At 35.1% G+C, this 20,693-nt stretch overlaps 1 protein-coding gene across 1 annotated transcript in view; it reads left to right on the forward strand.

Moving 5' to 3' along the window:
* Nucleotides 1-20,693, forward strand: part of LOC143251124 (uncharacterized) — a 43,554-nt gene that overhangs the window by 15,126 nt on the left and 7,735 nt on the right. The window contains exons 2-5 of the mRNA XM_076502497.1: nt 10,109-10,914; nt 13,580-13,761; nt 15,439-15,572; nt 18,900-19,042. Coding sequence (XP_076358612.1) covers nt 10,131-10,914; nt 13,580-13,761; nt 15,439-15,572; nt 18,900-19,042 — 1,243 coding nt within the window. The 5' untranslated portion in view covers nt 10,109-10,130. The remainder of the gene's footprint in view (nt 1-10,108; nt 10,915-13,579; nt 13,762-15,438; nt 15,573-18,899; nt 19,043-20,693) is intronic.

Here is a 20,693-nt window from a genome sequence, read left to right on the forward strand (position 1 = left end):
ACTGATACAAACAGCTACACTACTCTGATTCTGTTGTGAGCTGATACAAACAGCTACATTACTCTGATTCTATTGTGAACTGATACAAACAGGTACATTACTTTGATTGTATTGTGAACTGATACAAACAGCAACATTACTCTGATTCTATTGTGAACTGATACAAACAGCTACATTATTCTGATTCTATTGTGAACTGATACAAACAGCTACATTACTCTGATTCTATTGTGAACTGATACAAACAGCTACATTACTCTGATTCTATTATGAACTGATACAAACAGCTACACTACTCTGATTCTGTTGTGAACTGATACAAACAGCTACACTACTCTGATTGTATAGTGAACTGATACAAACAGCTACATTACACTGATTCTATTGTGAACTGATACAAACAGCTACATTACTCTGATTCCATTGTGAACTGATACAAACAGCTACATTACTCTGATTCTATTGTGAACTGATACAAACAGCTACATTACTCTGATTCTTTTGTGAACTGATACAAATAGCTACATTACTCTGATTCTATTGTGAACTGATACAAACAGCTACATTACTCTGATTCTATTCTGAACTGATACAAACAGCTACATTACTCTGATTCTATTGTGAACTGATACAAACAGCTACATTGCACTGATTGTATTGTGAACTGATACAAACAGCTACATTACTCTGATTGTATTTGAACTGATACAAACAGCTACATTACTCTGATTCTATTGTGAACTGATACAAACAGCTACATTACACTGATTCTATTGTGAACTGATACAAACAGCTACATTACTCTGATTCTATTGTGAACTGATACAAACAGCTACATTACTCTGATTCTATTGTGAACTGATACAAACAGCTACATTACTCTGATTCTATTGTGAACTGATACAAACAGCTACACTACTCTGATTCTGTTGTGAACTGATACAAACAGCTACATTACTCTGATTCTATTGTGAACTGATACAAACAGGTACATTACTTTGATTGTATTGTGAACTGATACAAACAGCTACATTACACTGATTCTATTGTGAACTGATACAAACAGCTACATTACACTGATTCTATTGTGAACTGATACAAACAGCTACATTACTCTGATTCTATTGTGAACTGATACAAACAGCTACATTACTCTGATTCTATTGTGAACTGATACAAACAGCTACATTACTCTGATTCTATTGTGAACTGATACAAACAGCTACACTACTCTGATTCTGTTGTGAACTGATACAAACAGCTACATTACTCTGATTCTATTGTGAACTGATACAAACAGGTACATTACTTTGATTGTATTGTGAACTGATACAAACAGCAACATTACTCTGATTCTATTGTGAACTGATACAAACAGGTACATTACTTTGATTGTATTGTGAACTGATACAAACAGCAACATTACTCTGATTCTATTGTGAACTGATACAAACAGGTACATTACTTTGATTGTATTGTGAACTGATACAAACAGCAACATTACTCTGATTCTATTGTGAACTGATACAAACAGCTACCTTATTCTGATTCTATTGTGAACTGATACAAACAGCTACATTACTCTGATTCTATTGTGAACTGATACAAACAGCTACACTACTCTGATTCTGTTGTGAGCTGATACAAACAGCTACATTACTCTGATTCTATTGTGAACTGATACAAACAGGTACATTACTTTGATTGTATTGTGAACTGATACAAACAGCAACATTACTCTGATTCTATTGTGAACTGATACAAACAGCTACATTATTCTGATTCTATTGTGAACTGATACAAACAGCTACATTACTCTGATTCTATTGTGAACTGATACAAACAGCTACATTACTCTGATTCTATTATGAACTGATACAAACAGCTACACTACTCTGATTCTGTTGTGAACTGATACAAACAGCTACACTACTCTGATTGTATAGTGAACTGATACAAACAGCTACATTACACTGATTCTATTGTGAACTGATACAAACAGCTACATTACTCTGATTCCATTGTGAACTGATACAAACAGCTACATTACTCTGATTCTATTGTGAACTGATACAAACAGCTACATTACTCTGATTCTTTTGTGAACTGATACAAATAGCTACATTACTCTGATTCTATTGTGAACTGATACAAACAGCTACATTACTCTGATTCTGTTGTGAACTGATACAAACAGCTACATTACTCTGATTGTATAGTGAACTGATACAAACAGCTACATTACACTGATTCTATTGTGAACTGATACAAACAGCTACATTACTCTGATTCTATTCTGAACTGATACAAACAGCTACATTACTCTGATTCTATTGTGAACTGATACAAACAGCTACATTACTCTGATTCTTTTGTGAACTGATACAAACAGCTACATTACTCTGATTCTATTGTGAACTGATACAAACAGCTACATTACTCTGATTCTATTGTCAACTGATACAAACAGCTACATTACTCTGATTCTGTTGTGAACTGATACAAACAGCTACATTACTCTGATTCTATTGTCAACTGATACAAACAGCTACATTACACTGATTGTATTGTGAACTGATACAAACAGCTACATTACTCTGATTCTATTGTCAACTGATACAAACAGCTACATTACACTGATTGTATTGTGAACTGATACAAACAGCTACATTACTCTGATTGTATTGTGAACTGATACAAACAGCTACATTACTCTGATTCTATTGTGAACTGATACAAACAGCTACATTACTCTGATTCTATTGTGAACTGATACAAACAGCTACATTACACTGATTCTATTGTGAACTGATACAAACAGCTACATTACTCTGATTGTATTGTGAACTGATACAAACAGCTACATTACTCTGATTCTATTGTCAACTGATACAAACAGCTACATTACACTGATTGTATTGTGAACTGATACAAACAGCTACATTACTCTGATTGTATTGTGAACTGATACAAACAGCTACATTACTCTGATTCTATTGTGAACTGATACAAACAGCTACATTACACTGATTCTATTGTGAACTGATACAAACAGCTACATTACTCTGATTGTATTGTGAACTGATACAAACAGCTACATTACTCTGATTGTATTGTGAACTGATACAAACAGCTACATTACTCTGATTGTATTATGAACTGATACAAACAGCCACATTACTTTGATTGTATTGTAAACTGGTTCTGACAGCTATATTACTCTTGTCTAGTTTAAAGAGGTTTTAAGCTGCTAACTTCTAAAGCTTATAATCCCTTACATCGGCCAAATGAGATCCAGTACTTTTTTATTCTAAAATTTATTCACTACTTAAACTTAATGTTTTTTTACAAATGATGATGGCCCGACATGGCCAGATGGTTGAGGCACTCAACTCGTAATCCCAGGGTCGCGGGTTCGAACTCCCGTCACACCAAACATGCTCGCCCTTTCAGCCGTGGGAGTGTTATTATGTCACGATCAATCCCACTATTCGTTGGTAAAAGAGTATCCCAAGAGTTGGCCGTGGATGGTGATGACTAGTTGCCTTCTCTCTAGTCTTAAACTGCTAAATCAGGAACGGCTAGCGCAGATAGGCCTTGTGTAGTTTTGCTCGAAATTTAAAACAAACCAAACAAATGATGACTATTTTCATTCTTTCGAAACACATGTTAAGTGAAATAGAATTATGTAAAAATCGAGTCTTTAAAACCAAACATCGCGAAATAAAGGTGAAAATGCTGGAGTTGAGATACCAGGAACAATCTATTCGTAATGATTATATATATATATATGTTAAAGGTCTTTGTGCCAGTAACCCATTAGCACGAACACTTGCGCGTGCCACTCGCACGGGACAGGTTTCTAATCACCCGAAGGACATCAACATCGCATACAGGAAACAAGACTTGAAGTAAAAGATAAAAGTGAATTTTCAACAGGTTTAAACTATACTTCAACGACCCCTATGTGAAGGCCATTTGTAAGCAAAATAAAGGAGTCAACTATGAAAGAGCGTTCATTTTGTGTCTTAAATACTATTTGTATACAAACTTATGATCTGGCATTACCTTCTCTCATCTTAATTGTTTGTTTGTTTTGGAATTTCGCACAAAGCTACACGAGGGCTATCTGCGCTAGCGGTCCCTAATTTAGCAGTGTAAGACTAGAGGGAAGGCAGTTAGTCATCACCACCCACCGCCAACTCTTGGGCTACTCTTTTACCAACGAATAATGGGATTGACCGTCACATTATACACCCCCACGGCTGGGAGGGCGAGCATGTTTAACTCGACGCGGGCACGAACCCGCGACCCTCCTCTCATCTTAATTAGACTGAACAGAATTAAAGACATGCTCAACGTTAGAGTAACCTATATGACTTTATAATATATTATGACTGTGAAAATTTTTGCATTTTAATCGCGTTCGTACCTTTCTGGTCTTAACTTGCCAAGGAAATATTTCTGAAAATAAAATTTGAGGTGATACATTGTTTTTCAAACATAATACGTGTTATTTCTGTTAAGATCACTGGATCTTAGTTTAATCCAGAACAGCAATGATGCATTTCAAACATCATATATGCAGTACTTTATGGTTTAACAAATATACTTTTCGTTTTGAAAGCAAATACGAATCACAACTGAGCATGTCTTCAAAACGAGGCTACTGTCTAAAACTGATGGTAACCACGATACCATGACCTCTTACCGTCAGTAATTACTACAAGGAAACTTTCTTCGCCAGTAACAATAACTTTCTCTTCTTATTCACCATTTTACCTTGTTTTAAACTGGAAAGTTTTAAACTACAGTTCTATTTACAAAGGTAGAATATTCTAAAACAAAACTATCGGAGATGCTGATTTGTCAAGCATTCTCTAAACAAGTTCTGGTTATGATTTTCTCACGTAAACCACAACAGTGTATGAATGTTTGATAACCTTCCTCCCAAAATTAAAACCAATGCCATTACACCCAGTTATGTATATTTTAACTCTTTAAACTATAACTTTGATTAATACTTAAACTGTATTTAATCACCTTATGTTTCCAACATAATGTTCCAAATTAAAAAAGGAAGACTTATACAACACTTACACAGCTTAAATAGTAACTTCATTATGTCCAGCTTTGATGTCGTAAACATATTCCTTGGGACCTCTTGTTAGGAAGTAACACAACTTCTTGCAGAGTACCTAAAAAAGAGAATAAACAAAAGAACTGAAACACGTAACTGAACTGTTACAACTAGCCACATTTATTTCCTTTCAATAGAGAGATTCAGTTACACGGACTTGATATTCAATAGAGAGATTCAGTTACACGGACTTGTTATTCTATACAGAGATTCAGTTACACGGACTTGTTATTCAATAGAGAGATTCAGTTACACGGACTTGTTATTCAATAGAGAGATTCAGTTACACGGACTTGTTATTCAACACAGAGATTCAGTTACACGGACTTGTTATTCGATACAGAGTTTCAGTTACACGGACTTGTTATTCAATACATAGATTCAGTTACACGGACTTGTTATTCGATACAGAGTTTCAGTTACACGGACTTGTTATTCAACACAGAGATTCAGTTACACGGACTTGTTATTCAATACATAGATTCACTTACACGGACTTGTTATTCGATACAGAGATTCAGTTACACGGACTTGTTATTCAATACATAGATTCACTTACACGGACTTGTTATTCGATACAGAGATTCAGTTACACGGACTTGTTATTCGATACAGAGATTTGGTTACACGGACTTGTTATTCGATACAGAGATTCAGTTACACGGACTTGTTATTTGATACAGAGATTCAGTTTCCTACTAAAGTAGTTCCAAAAACTATTAATAAATTAAAATGTATATATATATAAAGGCGTTTAACAAACAAATTCAAACACTCCACAAAACAAAGGAAGCTTGAACAGTTGCGCTATTCATATACAAAAAATATTAGCATAACTCTTTCAGAAATTTCGACAAGTTTGTTTGTACATTTTGAATTTTGCGCAAAGCTACGTGAGGAATGTCTGCGCTACTTACCTCTAGCTTAGCAGCTAGAAATCACCAAACAACGTTTGGGCTTGTTTTTTACCAACAAAATGTAGGATTGATCATTTTCAACCCTGTAATAAAAATTAGAAACATATTAAGAAAACTATACGACAAATCCATCTCACCAGTAAACATTTACAAATCAAAGCTTAACAACTGCCCAGCTTATTACATGGGTGAAACAGGACGTAAGTTTAAAAAACAGTAAAAAAAATCCCTTTCCAATATCATAAACACATGAACATTCACAGTTTTTACGAACAGAACGTCACAGTACAAAGATATAAACCTAACACTAACAGAAAAAACGTGCCTTACAAATGAAATTAAGCAATCCCATAATTAACAAATAGCCAGGCACATCTGTATATCTCTCTTATCGTTGTTAACAAATAACCAGGCACATCTGTATATCTCTCCTATCGTTATTAACAAATAGCCAGGCACATCTGTATATCTCTCTTATCGTTATTAACAAATAGCCAGGCACATCTGTATATCTCTCCTATCGTTATTAACAAATAACCAGGAACATCTGTATATCTCTCTTATCGTTATTAACAAATAGCCAGGCACATCTGTATATCTCTCTTATCGTTGTTAACAAATAGCCAAGTACATCTGTATATCTCTCTTATCGTTATTAACAAATAGCCAGGCACATCTGTATATCTCTCCTATCGTTATTAACAAATAGCCAGGCACATCTGTATATCTCTCCTATCGTTATTAACAAATAACCAGGCACATCTGTATATCTCTCTTATCGTTATTAACAAATAGCCAAGCACATCTGTATATCTCTCCTATCGTTATTAACAAATAACCAGGCACATCTGTATATCTCTCCTATCGTTATTAACAAATAACCAGGCACATCTGTATATCTCTCCTATCGTTATTAACAAATAACCAGGCACATCTGTATATCTCTCTTATCGTTACTAACAAATAGCTAGGCACATCTGTATATCTCTCTTATCGTTATTAACAAATAACCAGGCACATCTGTATATCTCTCTTATCGTTATTAACAAATAGCCAGGCACATCTGTATATCTCTCCTATCGTTATTAACAAATAACCAGGCACATCTGTATATCTCTCCTATCGTTATTAACAAATAACCAGGCACATCTGTATATCTCTCTTATCGTTATTAACAAATAGCCAAGCACATCTGTATATCTCTCCTATCGTTATTAACAAATAACCAGGCACATCTGTATATCTCTCCTATCGTTATTAACAAATAACCAGGCACATCTGTATATCTCTCTTATCGTTATTAACAAATAGCCAGGCACATCTGTATGTCTCTCTTATCGTTATTAACAAATAACCAGGCACATCTGTATATCTCTCTTATCGTTATTAACAAATAACCAGGCACATCTGTATATCTCTCCTATCGTTATTAACAAATAACCAGGCACATCTGTATATCTCTCCTATCGTTATTAACAAATAACCAGGCACATCTGTATATCTCTCTTATCGTTACTAACAAATAGCTAGGCACATCTGTATATCTCTCTTATCGTTATTAACAAATAACCAGGCACATCTGTATATCTCTCCTATCGTTATTAACAAATAACCAGGCACATCTGTATATCTCTCCTATCGTTATTAACAAATAGCCAGGCACATCTGTATATCTCTCTTATCGTTATTAACAAATAGCCAGGCACATCTGTATATCTCTCCTATCGTTATTAACAAATAACCAGGAACATCTGTATATCTCTCTTATCGTTATTAACAAATAGCCAGGCACATCTGTATATCTCTCTTATCGTTGTTAACAAATAGCCAAGTACATCTGTATATCTCTCTTATCGTTATTAACAAATAGCCAGGCACATCTGTATATCTCTCTTATCGTTATTAACAAATAGCCAGGCACATCTGTATATCTCTCCTATCGTTATTAACAAATAGCCAGGCACATCTGTATATCTCTCCTATCGTTATTAACAAATAACCAGGCACATCTGTATATCTCTCTTATCGTTATTAACAAATAGCCAAGCACATCTGTATATCTCTCCTATCGTTATTAACAAATAACCAGGCACATCTGTATATCTCTCCTATCGTTATTAACAAATAACCAGGCACATCTGTATATCTCTCCTATCGTTATTAACAAATAACCAGGCACATCTGTATATCTCTCTTATCGTTACTAACAAATAGCTAGGCACATCTGTATATCTCTCTTATCGTTATTAACAAATAACCAGGCACATCTGTATATCTCTCTTATCGTTATTAACAAATAACCAGGCACATCTGTATATCTCTCCTATCGTTATTAACAAATAACCAGGCACATCTGTATATCTCTCCTATCGTTATTAACAAATAGCCAGGCACATCTGTATATCTCTCTTATCGTTATTAACAAATAGCCAGGCACATCTGTATATCTCTCCTATCGTTATTAACAAATAACCAGGAACATCTGTATATCTCTCTTATCGTTATTAACAAATAGCCAGACACATCTGTATATCTCTCTTATCGTTGTTAACAAATAGCCAAGTACATCTGTATATCTCTCTTATCGTTATTAACAAATAGCCAGGCACATCTGTATATCTCTCCTATCGTTATTAACAAATAGCCAGGCACATCTGTATATCTCTCCTATCGTTATTAACAAATAACCAGGCACATCTGTATATCTCTCTTATCGTTATTAACAAATAGCCAAGCACATCTGTATATCTCTCCTATCGTTATTAACAAATAACCAGGCACATCTGTATATCTCTCCTATCGTTATTAACAAATAACCAGGCACATCTGTATATCTCTCTTATCGTTATTAACAAATAGCCAGGCACATCTGTATGTCTCTCTTATCGTTATTAACAAATAACCAGGCACATCTGTATATCTCTCTTATCGTTATTAACAAATAACCAGGCACATCTGTATATCTCTCCTATCGTTATTAACAAATAACCAGGCACATCTGTATATCTCTCCTATCGTTATTAACAAATAACCAGGCACATCTGTATATCTCTCTTATCGTTACTAACAAATAGCTAGGCACATCTGTATATCTCTCTTATCGTTATTAACAAATAACCAGGCACATCTGTATATCTCTCCTATCGTTATTAACAAATAACCAGGCACATCTGTATATCTCTCCTATCGTTATTAACAAATAGCCAGGCACATCTGTATATCTCTCCTATCGTTATTAACAAATAACCAGGCACATCTGTATATCTCTCCTATCGTTATTAACAAATAGCCAGGCACATCTGTATATCTCTCCTATCGTTATTAACAAATAACCAGGCACATCTGTATATCTCTCTTATCGTTACTAACAAATAGCTAGGCATATCTGTATATCTCTCTTATCGTTATTAACAAATAACCAGGCACATCTGTATATCTCTCTTATCGTTACTAACAAATAGCTAGGCACATCTGTATATCTCTCTTATCGTTATTAAAAAATAACCAGGCACATCTGTATATCTCTCTTATCGTTATTAACAAATAACCAGGCACAACTGTATATCTCTCTTATCGTTATTAACAAATAGCCAAGCACATCTGTATATCTCTCCTATCGTTAGTAACAAATAGCTAGGCACATCTGTATATCTCTCCTATCGTTATTAACAAGTAGCCAGGCACATCTGTATATCTCTCCTATCGTTATTAACAAATAGCCAGGCACATCTGTATATCTCTCTTATCGTTATTAACAAATAGGAAAGACAGCTAGTCATCACCACCCACCGCCAATTCTTGGGCTGCTCTTTTACAAACGAATAGTGGGATTCACCATCACATAATAACGCCTCCACGGCTGAAAGGGCGAGCATGTTTGGTGTGACGGGGATTCAAACCCGCGACCCTCATATTACGAAACGAGCGCCCTAACTACCTGGCCATATTAGCTAAGAAGCCGAATCCTGTTAAAAACAAACATAAACACATTCTAGTTTATCAATGTTTTCTTGACTTATACTAAACCTTTCGTCTTTCTACACTTCATCAGAGTTTGCTGGCTTTCGAAGAAGATGAAGACAGCATTGTTATTATTGTTACCTCTTCTTCTTCTTCTTCCTCAACTGTCTCTTGCTGATCATCCAAACGAGGGAGGCAAAGACATTTCTCAAGCTGACAGTAAACCGAGCAGACGACGTCGAGTTCGTGTGAAACAACGTCCTATCTCTGACCATCTCCCTGAGTATAACATTCGAGAAGAAGATATTGCTCGTCTGTTGCAGGCTGCAAGTAGTGAGGCAGGTGTTACAAGAAACCTAAAATTTTCGGCACAAGCTCCAACCGAAAAAGGAGGAGAAACAGCTGGCGTTCATAGGGGGCGCCAGAAACAACATCCTCCGCTCCAAGATGCCCCTGAAGAAGTTGTTCCCCTGGAATATCCGAGACCTGAGAGACTGGGTATAAGAGTCAACCCACAATCAATCTCTGGGAACAGCCAAGGTCGACAAAATCTGGCGACCAGTGGAAACAATCAAGTAAGACAAAATCTGGCGACCAATGGGAATCGTCAAGCAAGACAAAACAGAAACAGATCACCTCAACCAGCAAGAGAAGGTCAGCAAATACAAAATTCAGGTTTAATAAATTTGACTAATCACAGATCCCTGTCTGTTATAAACTCACCACCAATCGGTTTTAATCGCAACCCATCCCAAAAGATAGATGTTACCCCCCGGGGAAATCACAGACAAATTGATGGAAATGAAAGTAGGTCTTCGTGGCAACAGAATGAAAACACCAGAGGGCGCAAACTTCAACACTTGGAATCTGAGGGATATGATGGCAAATATTTTTACAGTAAGTTTTTTCTATACAAAATTGTTATTACTATATATATATATAAAACCTAATAACAATATGAATTTCAATTGATATAGGCATTAAGAATCTAAAAAATTAAACTTTTATAAAGTAATACTTCAACGAAACACTTAAACACTGTGTAAGCACGGCATCAACAAATAATCCATTGAATAGTTTTGCACTCAGCAAAATAACTTTTTAGAAAGCGATAACGTAAAGCAGACGTAATTATATTACAGACTTGACTGTACATTTATAACATGCGTGCCCAAATAACTAAATTTAACCCCATATTTTATTTAGTACTTCTTGTTCAGGTGAAATTGTTGAGCAATATTTTAAAGCAGTGTATTCTAAACTAAGGGGCGCGGCCTTTCGCCAGAAGAACCTAAAAATAACAATGAAAAAATAACTTTTTATCATTTTAAATTTTCGTGCTACTTCTTGATCAAAAAGTGATTAAAGAAAGGTAAAGAAACTACTGTATTTGCTGTAATTATCACTTGTTAAAACTACTGTATTTGCTGTAATTATCACTTGTTAAAACTACTGTATTTGCTGTAATTATTACTGGTTAAAACTACTGTATTTGCTGTAATTATCACTTATTAAAACTACTGTATTTGCTGTAATTATTACTGGTTAAAACTACTGTATTTGCTGTAATTATCACTTGTTAAAACTACTGTATTTGCTGTAATTATAACTTGTTAAAACTACTGTATTTGCTGTAATTATAACTTGTTAAAACTACTGTGTTTGCTGTAATTATCACTTGTTAAAACTACTGTATTTGCTGTAATTATCACTTGTTAAAACTACTGTATTTGCTGTAATTATCACTTGTTAAAACTACTGTATTTGCTGTAATTATTACTTGTTAAAACTACTGTATTTGCTGTAATTATCACTTGTTAAAACTATTCTGTATGAAGAGGGAGTCCTCGAGAAAAATAATGCTCAGTTGGGGGCACCAGTAAACTGACTTGTTATTACCCTGTTAGGATGCCAATTTTAATTCAGTAAGTTCAGTTGTTACTTGTTAATACCATCTTAGAATGCTAATTTTATTTCAGTAAGTTTAGTTGCTACTTGTTAATACCCTCTTAGGATGCTAATTTTAATTCAGTAAGTTTAGTTGTTGCTTGTTAATTCCCTTGTAGGATACTAATTTTAATTCAGTAAGTTTAGTTGTTGCTTGTTAATTCCCTTGTAGGATACTAATTTTAATTCAATAAGCTTAGTTGTTGCTTGCTAATATCCTCTTAGGATGCTAATTTTAATTCAGTAAGTGTAATTATTACAGATAATTTTTTTCCACTCTAAATTTTACGATGTTCCCAATCAATTGTTTTAATACATTTTTATCAAACTATTTATCAACCAAAGCACTTGTTGGTCCATGACATATTCAGTTGCACAAAAACATTTCAACAAAATTACCAGAAATGTTATAATTAATTCATTGACCTCATAATCATTCCTTTGGTCATCCATGAATTTTTACGTAAAAACGGTTGGCTTCTCCTATCAGTTCATTGTACTGACTCTAATAACAGAAGAAAACAAAGCATTTCTTAATGTAAACTAAAATTTAGACCCATGAATGGGATCTAGAAAAGTATGTATTTTATGAGCCAACCGTTTCAGAATTTCATTATTTTAAATGCTTATATTAAGACAGTTTCTCTCATGCTCTGAGTAGAGTCTTAGTACGATAGGTGTGACCATATTGTTTTTCATTGGACGAAAGGGTTTAATGTTTATTTCAGCTTTAGCCTAACTTTGCTGTTTTCATTCTTTCACATACATGCGCTTGAATCACCGTGTGATGATGGCATCCCTTGTAAAACATTATCGGTTGAAAATAGGCTGTAGATATAGAAATAATTAGTCAATTTCTTCATTCATGTGATGAGCCATTTTCGACAGCAATACCTATTTTGAAGTCACGGTAGTAGAAACTCTACAATGAAGACCACTAGAGGGCGCTACAAAATTGTCTTTAAAAACAGCAAAATACATATTAAGAAGTATACGTAATTTGATGTTAAAACACCAGTAATACTTAGTTCACACGATCAGTAGTTTCTAAAAGAGAAATCCGTTACAAGAAAGGAAGTAACATCTTTAACAGATGTATTGTGAGGATGATCTTTTCTAATGCCTATTATTATTGATATAATTAACACACTTGTTGATTTAAGTGTTAACGTAATGACAAATAAGTATATCTTTATTGAATAGACAGAGCATTCATTTATTGTCTACATACTTTTTCCAAAGGGATCCACTGGGATTTTGACAATGTAACAGAGATTGAAATATCTAATAAATATATATTTTACTTTATTATCGTGTTGCTGATTAAACGGTTAAAATTTAGGTTTTACGAAAACAAACTAATCTCTAGCAAAGATATTGTTGGTGTGAACGTGCTTCATAACCACTATGAGGAAAACCTACACACCGGATATGTGAAGTGACTAAAAAAGTGTGTCATTGACCATTATTCAGTTCTTCACATTATGTAGCGCCACAGTAGTAGTTTTATTTTAATCTAGCGGTTAATGGGAACTACAGTGTCATTTTAAATGAATTATCCAGCTTTCAAACCACAAATAGACTCCTGTACATTATTTGTAACATCCTCAACTAGTTTCTTTGGACTGTGGAGCAACCGCAATGACCATCAAAGCACGTGGTCCAGATCCTTTTCGAGGAAGAATTTTCATCAAGGACCGAGGTCAGCAACCTGGCTGTCAGATGACAGGGGGAGGCGAGTTTGCTGGCTCTTTAACAATACCATACAATAACCCTAACTGTGGTGTAGTGGACTTGGTGAGTGAATATTACTGCTGATTTATTATTGTTGTCAATCCTGATTTCTGTTCTTATTGCTGTCACCACAGGTTTGTTATTGCTGTCAGAATTAGACATAGTCTTTTACTTACCGCTAATAACCTAAAATAGTTTAAGTGTTTGGATAACATGTAACATGGCGTCACAGTTAATATTCATTAGTAGTCAAGTGACTGGCAGGTTATCTGTTTATTCATTAACTTCTTTTCTTCAACAAAACGCGAATTTCAATCAAGAAAAGATGATATAAAGAACTACATGCGTAAACTAAACATGCTGTTTACATTTCACCACTATATGAGGCCTACTTTATATATTTGCTTCGCTCTAACAAAGAGCGCTGACGAGCCATGAATCCGGCGAAACTTGTCTGTTACAGAGGAAAAATGGACACAAAGAATACTTTAGGACTCTAAATTATGTTATCTTTAATAAATACTTTTTGTTGTTGCTTTTACTGATCGTGTCATAATACTGGTATTCGATTAACAATAGAGTAAGCCTACTGAGGGTCAGATTCCATTTTGTGGACAGATTCTTATTATTTCGTGATTGAGAATAATTTTTCTGGTGTATGTTTGTAGTTTTAATTGCTGTTACCTTCTTAAAACACAAAAGACGTTTCATTCAAAAACTTAAAAAACAATCACATAGCATCAGGAGGTTTCGTCACACATTTTTGTTTCTGCCGCTCTTTAAGAAATAAAAGGAAATCTTCAATAGACGCGGCTTTGTTTGTTTGTTTGTTTTGGAATTTCGCACAAAGCTACTCGAGGGCTATCTGTGCTAGCCATCCCTAATTTAGCAGTGTAAGACTAGAGGGAAGGCAGCTAGTCATCACCACCCACCGCCAACTCTTGGGCTACTCTTTTACCAACGAATAGTGGGATTGACCGTCACATTATAACGCGGCAATTGAATTTATTCCAGGCAGAATGAGAGTAACTGTATTTATAAGATTTTTTGACACATTTTTTTAACAATATTTTTGTGTGCCAACAATACCAAGCTTGGGGCACGTTTATATCCAATTCGATTTCATTACGCATAAGGATCACTACGAATCTACCTTCAAATTAAATTTTTTTTCAAGCAGGATTAGAGTAGATTGATCTTGGACGTAGTAAAATACATCAATCAAAACGGTTTGACCTCCTGAATCCAAAACTGTAATTATAGCTCATATTCATCTAGGGATAACAGAGCTAAATAAAACAACTTATGTTAGTATATTGTACGGAATTTCATCTTTTTTATCTGTTTGCTCTTAAGCACAAAAACCACACAATAAGCTGTCTGTGCTATGTCCGTAGCGGGTGTCGAGCCTGAATAGAACTTTAAGACTTATCGTTTGGCCACCATAGTAGACATTGAATTTCAATCTTAATATTTCATGTTACTTATTACAAACTACTGTAAAAAACAAAATTAATGGGAAATTTTGATTTATCTGAAATGAATGTAAAAAGCTGTACTTTTTAAAAAGTATTTTCTTGGCTACCCCCATCCCCACGAAAACACACAAATACTCAGAAGAAAAGACATTCAAGTTGCAAAACAATATGTGAAATATAAATACATCAATTGGAAAACTTTGTTGTTGTTGTTGTTTCCGATTAGAAATACAGATGATTCACAACATACCTTTGTTTTTAGGGTAATGGAACTTTGATGACAAAGGTGGTTATCCAACGCCACCCACAGATTATGATGAAGGACGACGTGTCTTATAAACTTCTCTGTTCGTTTGACACCAAGGATACCGTCATTACCAACAGTATAGCAATAGAGTAAGTATATATGTTTTAATGTATTAGCTAAGCTTATAGCTAACACTACTTAGGGCAGGAGTTGACCCTGTGGTAGATGCGAATTTTAAAGTTGATAAGTCGTGTTCAAATAAATGTGATACCACAAATTATTACCCACACTTTAAAAAGTGGGTGAGTTATGAGAAAGACAGTCAGTTCCTCAGCGTGGATGCCGAGTGGTACGTTGTTGCTAGTCGACTGCCTTCCTTCAGGTAGGTAGTTTACAATACAAATAAATATAGGAATTATTGTACTGTGATATTTAAGTAAGCCGATTAGTTTTTCGCTTTCTCTGACTTTCTTTCTCCGCTTGTTTATAGTTGTGTAGGAACTTAGGAAGCTTTCAGTATGCGAGTGTGTATGTGTAACGTTAAAGTGGACATGAGACACGTAACCTTGCGTCAGATTAGAGAAACTACACAACAGTTTTTCTACGTCTTTCCTCACTTGCTGTGCTCTACAGTTTTGTGGTAAACATTCTACCTTGAATTATAGTTGAAAAGAGGATACTGCGGCATGTCTATTGCTAAGAGCAGGAGTTCGTTTCATACAGTAACTTTATGAAGAAACGTTAGCTCACTGTCCACGTGTTTTAACTGTAGAACTTCAATAGAAGTAATCTGTTTCATACAGTAACTTTATGAAGAAACGTTAGCTCACTGTCCACGTGTTTTAACTGAACAGCTTCAATAGAAGTAATCTGTTTCATACAGTAACTTTATGAAGAAACGTTAGCTCACTGTCCACGTGTTTTAACTGAACAGCTTCAATAGAAGTAATCTGTTTCATACAGTAACTTTATGAAGAAACGTTAGCTCACTGTCCACGTGTTTTAACTGTAGAACTTCAATAGAAGTAATCTGTTTCATACAGTAACTTTATGAAGAAACGTTAGCTCACTGTCCACGTGTTTTAACTGAACAGCTTCAATAGAAGTAATCTGTTTCATACAGTAACTTTATGAAGAAACGTTAGCTCACTGTCCACGTGTTTTAACTGAACAGCTTCAATAGAAGTAATCTGTTTCATACAGTAACTTTATGAAGAAACGTTAGCTCACTGTCCACGTGTTTTAACTGTAGAACTTCAATAAAAATAACATGTTTCAAACAGCTACTTTAAGAAGAAACGTTAGCTCACTGTCCACGTGTTGATTTAATAAAAACTAGCTAAAATCATCAGACTTTTGAAGTTTTCTATTAGCTGTTTTTATACAATAAGAAACTCAAGTTTTTGTAACAATTGGAATATGTTTGTTGTGTGTTATTTAAAGAACTTCGATGCCTCCTAATTAGAATTCCCATGGACATTAACTACTGTTAAAAGATACTTGGCGACTTTCAGTTAGTGAATAGCGGAGAATAAAGGCTCTCGATTACTTTTTGTTCTAATTTAACAGTTTATATCATTAAGTGAGAAACTTGCTAAGCGCATTTGGTGTTATTTGATGGTTCTTAGTGAAAATAGTTTTGCCTAAAGATAGTGAGTTAACTCAAAAGCCTTTGTTTATATGTCTGAACTTCTGATACCTGATCCGTCCAGTACCCTAGAACTCAGGACTACTCTTTTGTCTTACCAGGACCTCTGACCCACTAACCTACAATTTTTCTGTCCGTAATGAGGCAGAGAATGTCATATGAACAGGAACAATAGCGCCCTCTAACAGAAGTCGACTGGAAGTCAGAGGAAAACAAATATCTTCAAATCTTCACACTTAACCTCTTAAGAAAAAGCGATTGTGTCGTCATAAACAATGCAACGTATTTAAGTTAACCACATTTTTTTCGTTCTTTGTTGTATTAGAATTTAATGTGTAGGTTATAATGAACATTAAAGAGAAAGAAATTATAATAACTGCTTTTGCCTGTTATTGACTCGGTTTTGACGAACGTAGCGTCAAACCAACGTCTAACGCTGTACTTTACCTACAATTCCATGAACTTTGTAATCTGATTTATTGTCGCTTTTGGGTTAATAGACGTCGCAGGGAGAGAGAGAAACTTTTATATTGACGTTCTCTTAATTCAGTTGTTTAAATAAATAATTATTATTGATATGTTTACTGGTAGCCTAAAAACAGCATAAATTTATACAAATGTTTAATGTACGAGGGCTGTTCAAAAAATACGCGGACTGACGTCATAAAACAAAATGTACTTTATTTAGAAGTTACAGGTCTGGGACCCCTTCAAAGTACTCTCCTCCCCAACGCACACACTTATCCCAACGGTGTTTCCACTTGTTGAAACAGTCCTGATACGCTTCTTTTGTAATGTCCTCCAGCTCCTTCGTCGCATTTGCCTTAATCTCGGGAATCGTCTCAAATCTTCTTCCTTTCAAGGGTCTTTTGAGTTTGGGGAACAAGAAAAAATCGCAAGGAGCAAGGTCAGGTGAGTAGGGGGGTGGGGAAGAACAGTGATCGAGTATTTGGCCAAAAACTCACGAGTTCTGAGGCAAAAATTTCGAAGCAACGCGGTGTATCTTCAATTTTTCGGTCAAAATCCCGTAACAAGATCCATCTGATATCCCACACTCTTCAGCAAGCTCCCTGACAGTCAGACGTCGATTTGCCCGCACCAGGGTGTTGATTTTGTCGACGTGTGGGTTGTCAGTTGACGTGGAAGAACGTCCAGGACGCTCATCATCTTCAATGGACTGTCGACCATCCTTAAAACGTTCATGCCACTTGAAACATGCCGTACGCTTCATAGCAACATCACCGTAAGCCGTGTTAAGCATAGCAAAAGTTTCAGTCGCAGATTGTCCAAGTTTAACACAAAATTACACAGCAAGTCGTTGCTCCTTCAGGTCATTCATTCTGAAATCCGCCAAACGAAAAAATCGCACTTCGCTTAAAACCGCGTAGCTAATACACAAATGAAGATATCTGCAATCGGGAAATGGCGTCGTAATCAGCTGATCTGTGCACCTAGCGACACCAATTGGATTCCCCTGGAACCAACTGGAGCCGTGCAATTCAAACCATCCGCGTATTTTTTGAACAGACCTCGTATACTGTTGCTATCTACTTATTATAAGTTTCGTTCGGTAGCGCTTTTTAGCTTCTGTAAGAATTCGATTCAAGTAGTCGAATTTCATTAATAAATATTAAGTTATTAACTTTGGTTAACACTGGAAAACGTTAGAAAACGTTAATACGTTATAAGCTTTTCTGATAGTTTACAGGGAAATTTAATCAACACTACTGAAGTTTGACATATATACATTTCAAGTTTGTATTTTACCTTCATTTATGGACAAAACAATCAATCTAGGTATTAAAGTGTGAATCTTTATATCCAACAGAGGAGAAATTTATACATCTTGGATAGCGGACACTGCTCCGACTCCAGAAGTCCGTCTACGAATTATAGACATCAAGGGTAATGACGTAACGTCAGCAAAAATTGGAGACGAACTCTTTCTATTGATACAGCTTTTGGATCAAAGTGGGTGGATTTTTTTAAAAATAAATAATTGAATGTATTAGGTTGAGGAATAATTCGTGAGCGTTTTTAAATAATTTCATTCAAGCATTACATGCAAGACTATACAATACTTCAATGCATGAACACATTACACCCAAAACATTTATTATGATACTTTATTTCATGTAATACCTAGGTATATAGTATGCATTGTTTTAAACGAAATTGCAAGAAATTAAATGCGAAAAGCAGATGGTGTCGAAAATGCTCGATTTTGTCCACTTGACATTCCATTTAATGACTGAAAATGAAAGCAAAAATTAAAGACACATGAAAATCAAACACACCATCTATTAGAGCAAAAAATTATCTACCAAATGACATGAAATATTTTGCGAAAGCGTTTCATTTATGAATTTTTTTTTAACTTGAAAAAACGCTCACGAATTATTCCTCAACCCAATACATCGCTCAAAACGTGTCTTAGGATTTCCCATAATCTAAGTTTACTTAATTAGTTTCTTCAGTAAAACAACCACATTGATACCATATCATACCATCTCAAATCTTATAATGCTGTGATAAGTTAATTTCCATTTTACGTTTAGTTTTGGGCCCGGCATGGCCAGGCGGGTTAAGGACGTTCGACTCGTAATCTGAGGGTCGTGGGTTCGAATCCCCGTGATGACTAGCTACCTTCCCCTCTAGTCTTACACTGCTAAATTAGAGACGGCTAGCGCAGATAACCCTCGTGTAGCCTTGCGCGATATTCAAAAACAAACAAAAATACTTTAGTTTTATATTCGTGGGATTCAATAACACGACGACACGTTTAAGCCTATAATGCTAAAAACCAGGATTAAGTACTCGTGATGCGTACTACACGATAGCCCATTGTGCAACTTTGTGGTCAACTGTTAACTGCAAACAAAACAAGCGATCCTATGACGGTGGCACCATCTATTGTTCAACTTGTCATATTACAAGATACAGAATTTATATAAAACCTTTTTTCCCTGATGGGACTGCTGTAAGTTTTCGATCTTACATTGCTACAGTCTGGAGTTAGATTTCCCACAGTGTTACTAGTAGATAACCCAGGGTAGTTTTATTCTATTACAAACACTAACAATATATAATACTAGTATAAAAGACCGTAAAAAATATAGGAAACCAAAGTCTACAAATCTCAATCCTCAAATATGCATTTTCAACTTTGCCGCTCGTAAACAGAAAAGGAAAATAAAGAACCTTCTAGCTATGGGAAACCAAAGCCTATAGTAAACATCTACTTTACCTTGTCGTAGCATTCATAGATCAGTTATTTTCTAGTCATGTAAACTGTATTATCACAATAGTTCTCTTAAAACCACTTTTCTCGTAAATACACGATCATCGTTCAAAGACTTCTCTTCATAACAAACAGAAAATTAATTTCACTCGGTAATAAATAAACGCTTAGTACAAAAATTCCCTCCTTGGCAGCTTTGATATAATACAAAAAGTGCCAAAATGTAAGAGCTATTTACGTCTATCTTAGTTATTGAATGGGATTAGAATGAAAACGAGAAATGAAAAAAGTACAAAAGGTGGAATTGGACTCGCGTAACTTACGAAATTCGTAGAAATCGAAAGAGACCGACTGACTATCTAACCGACATTTGGATTATAA

Source organism: Tachypleus tridentatus, chromosome 5, assembly GCF_004210375.1.
Source record: "Tachypleus tridentatus isolate NWPU-2018 chromosome 5, ASM421037v1, whole genome shotgun sequence".
In the NCBI taxonomy this organism is placed as follows: domain Eukaryota; kingdom Metazoa; phylum Arthropoda; class Merostomata; order Xiphosura; family Limulidae; genus Tachypleus; species Tachypleus tridentatus.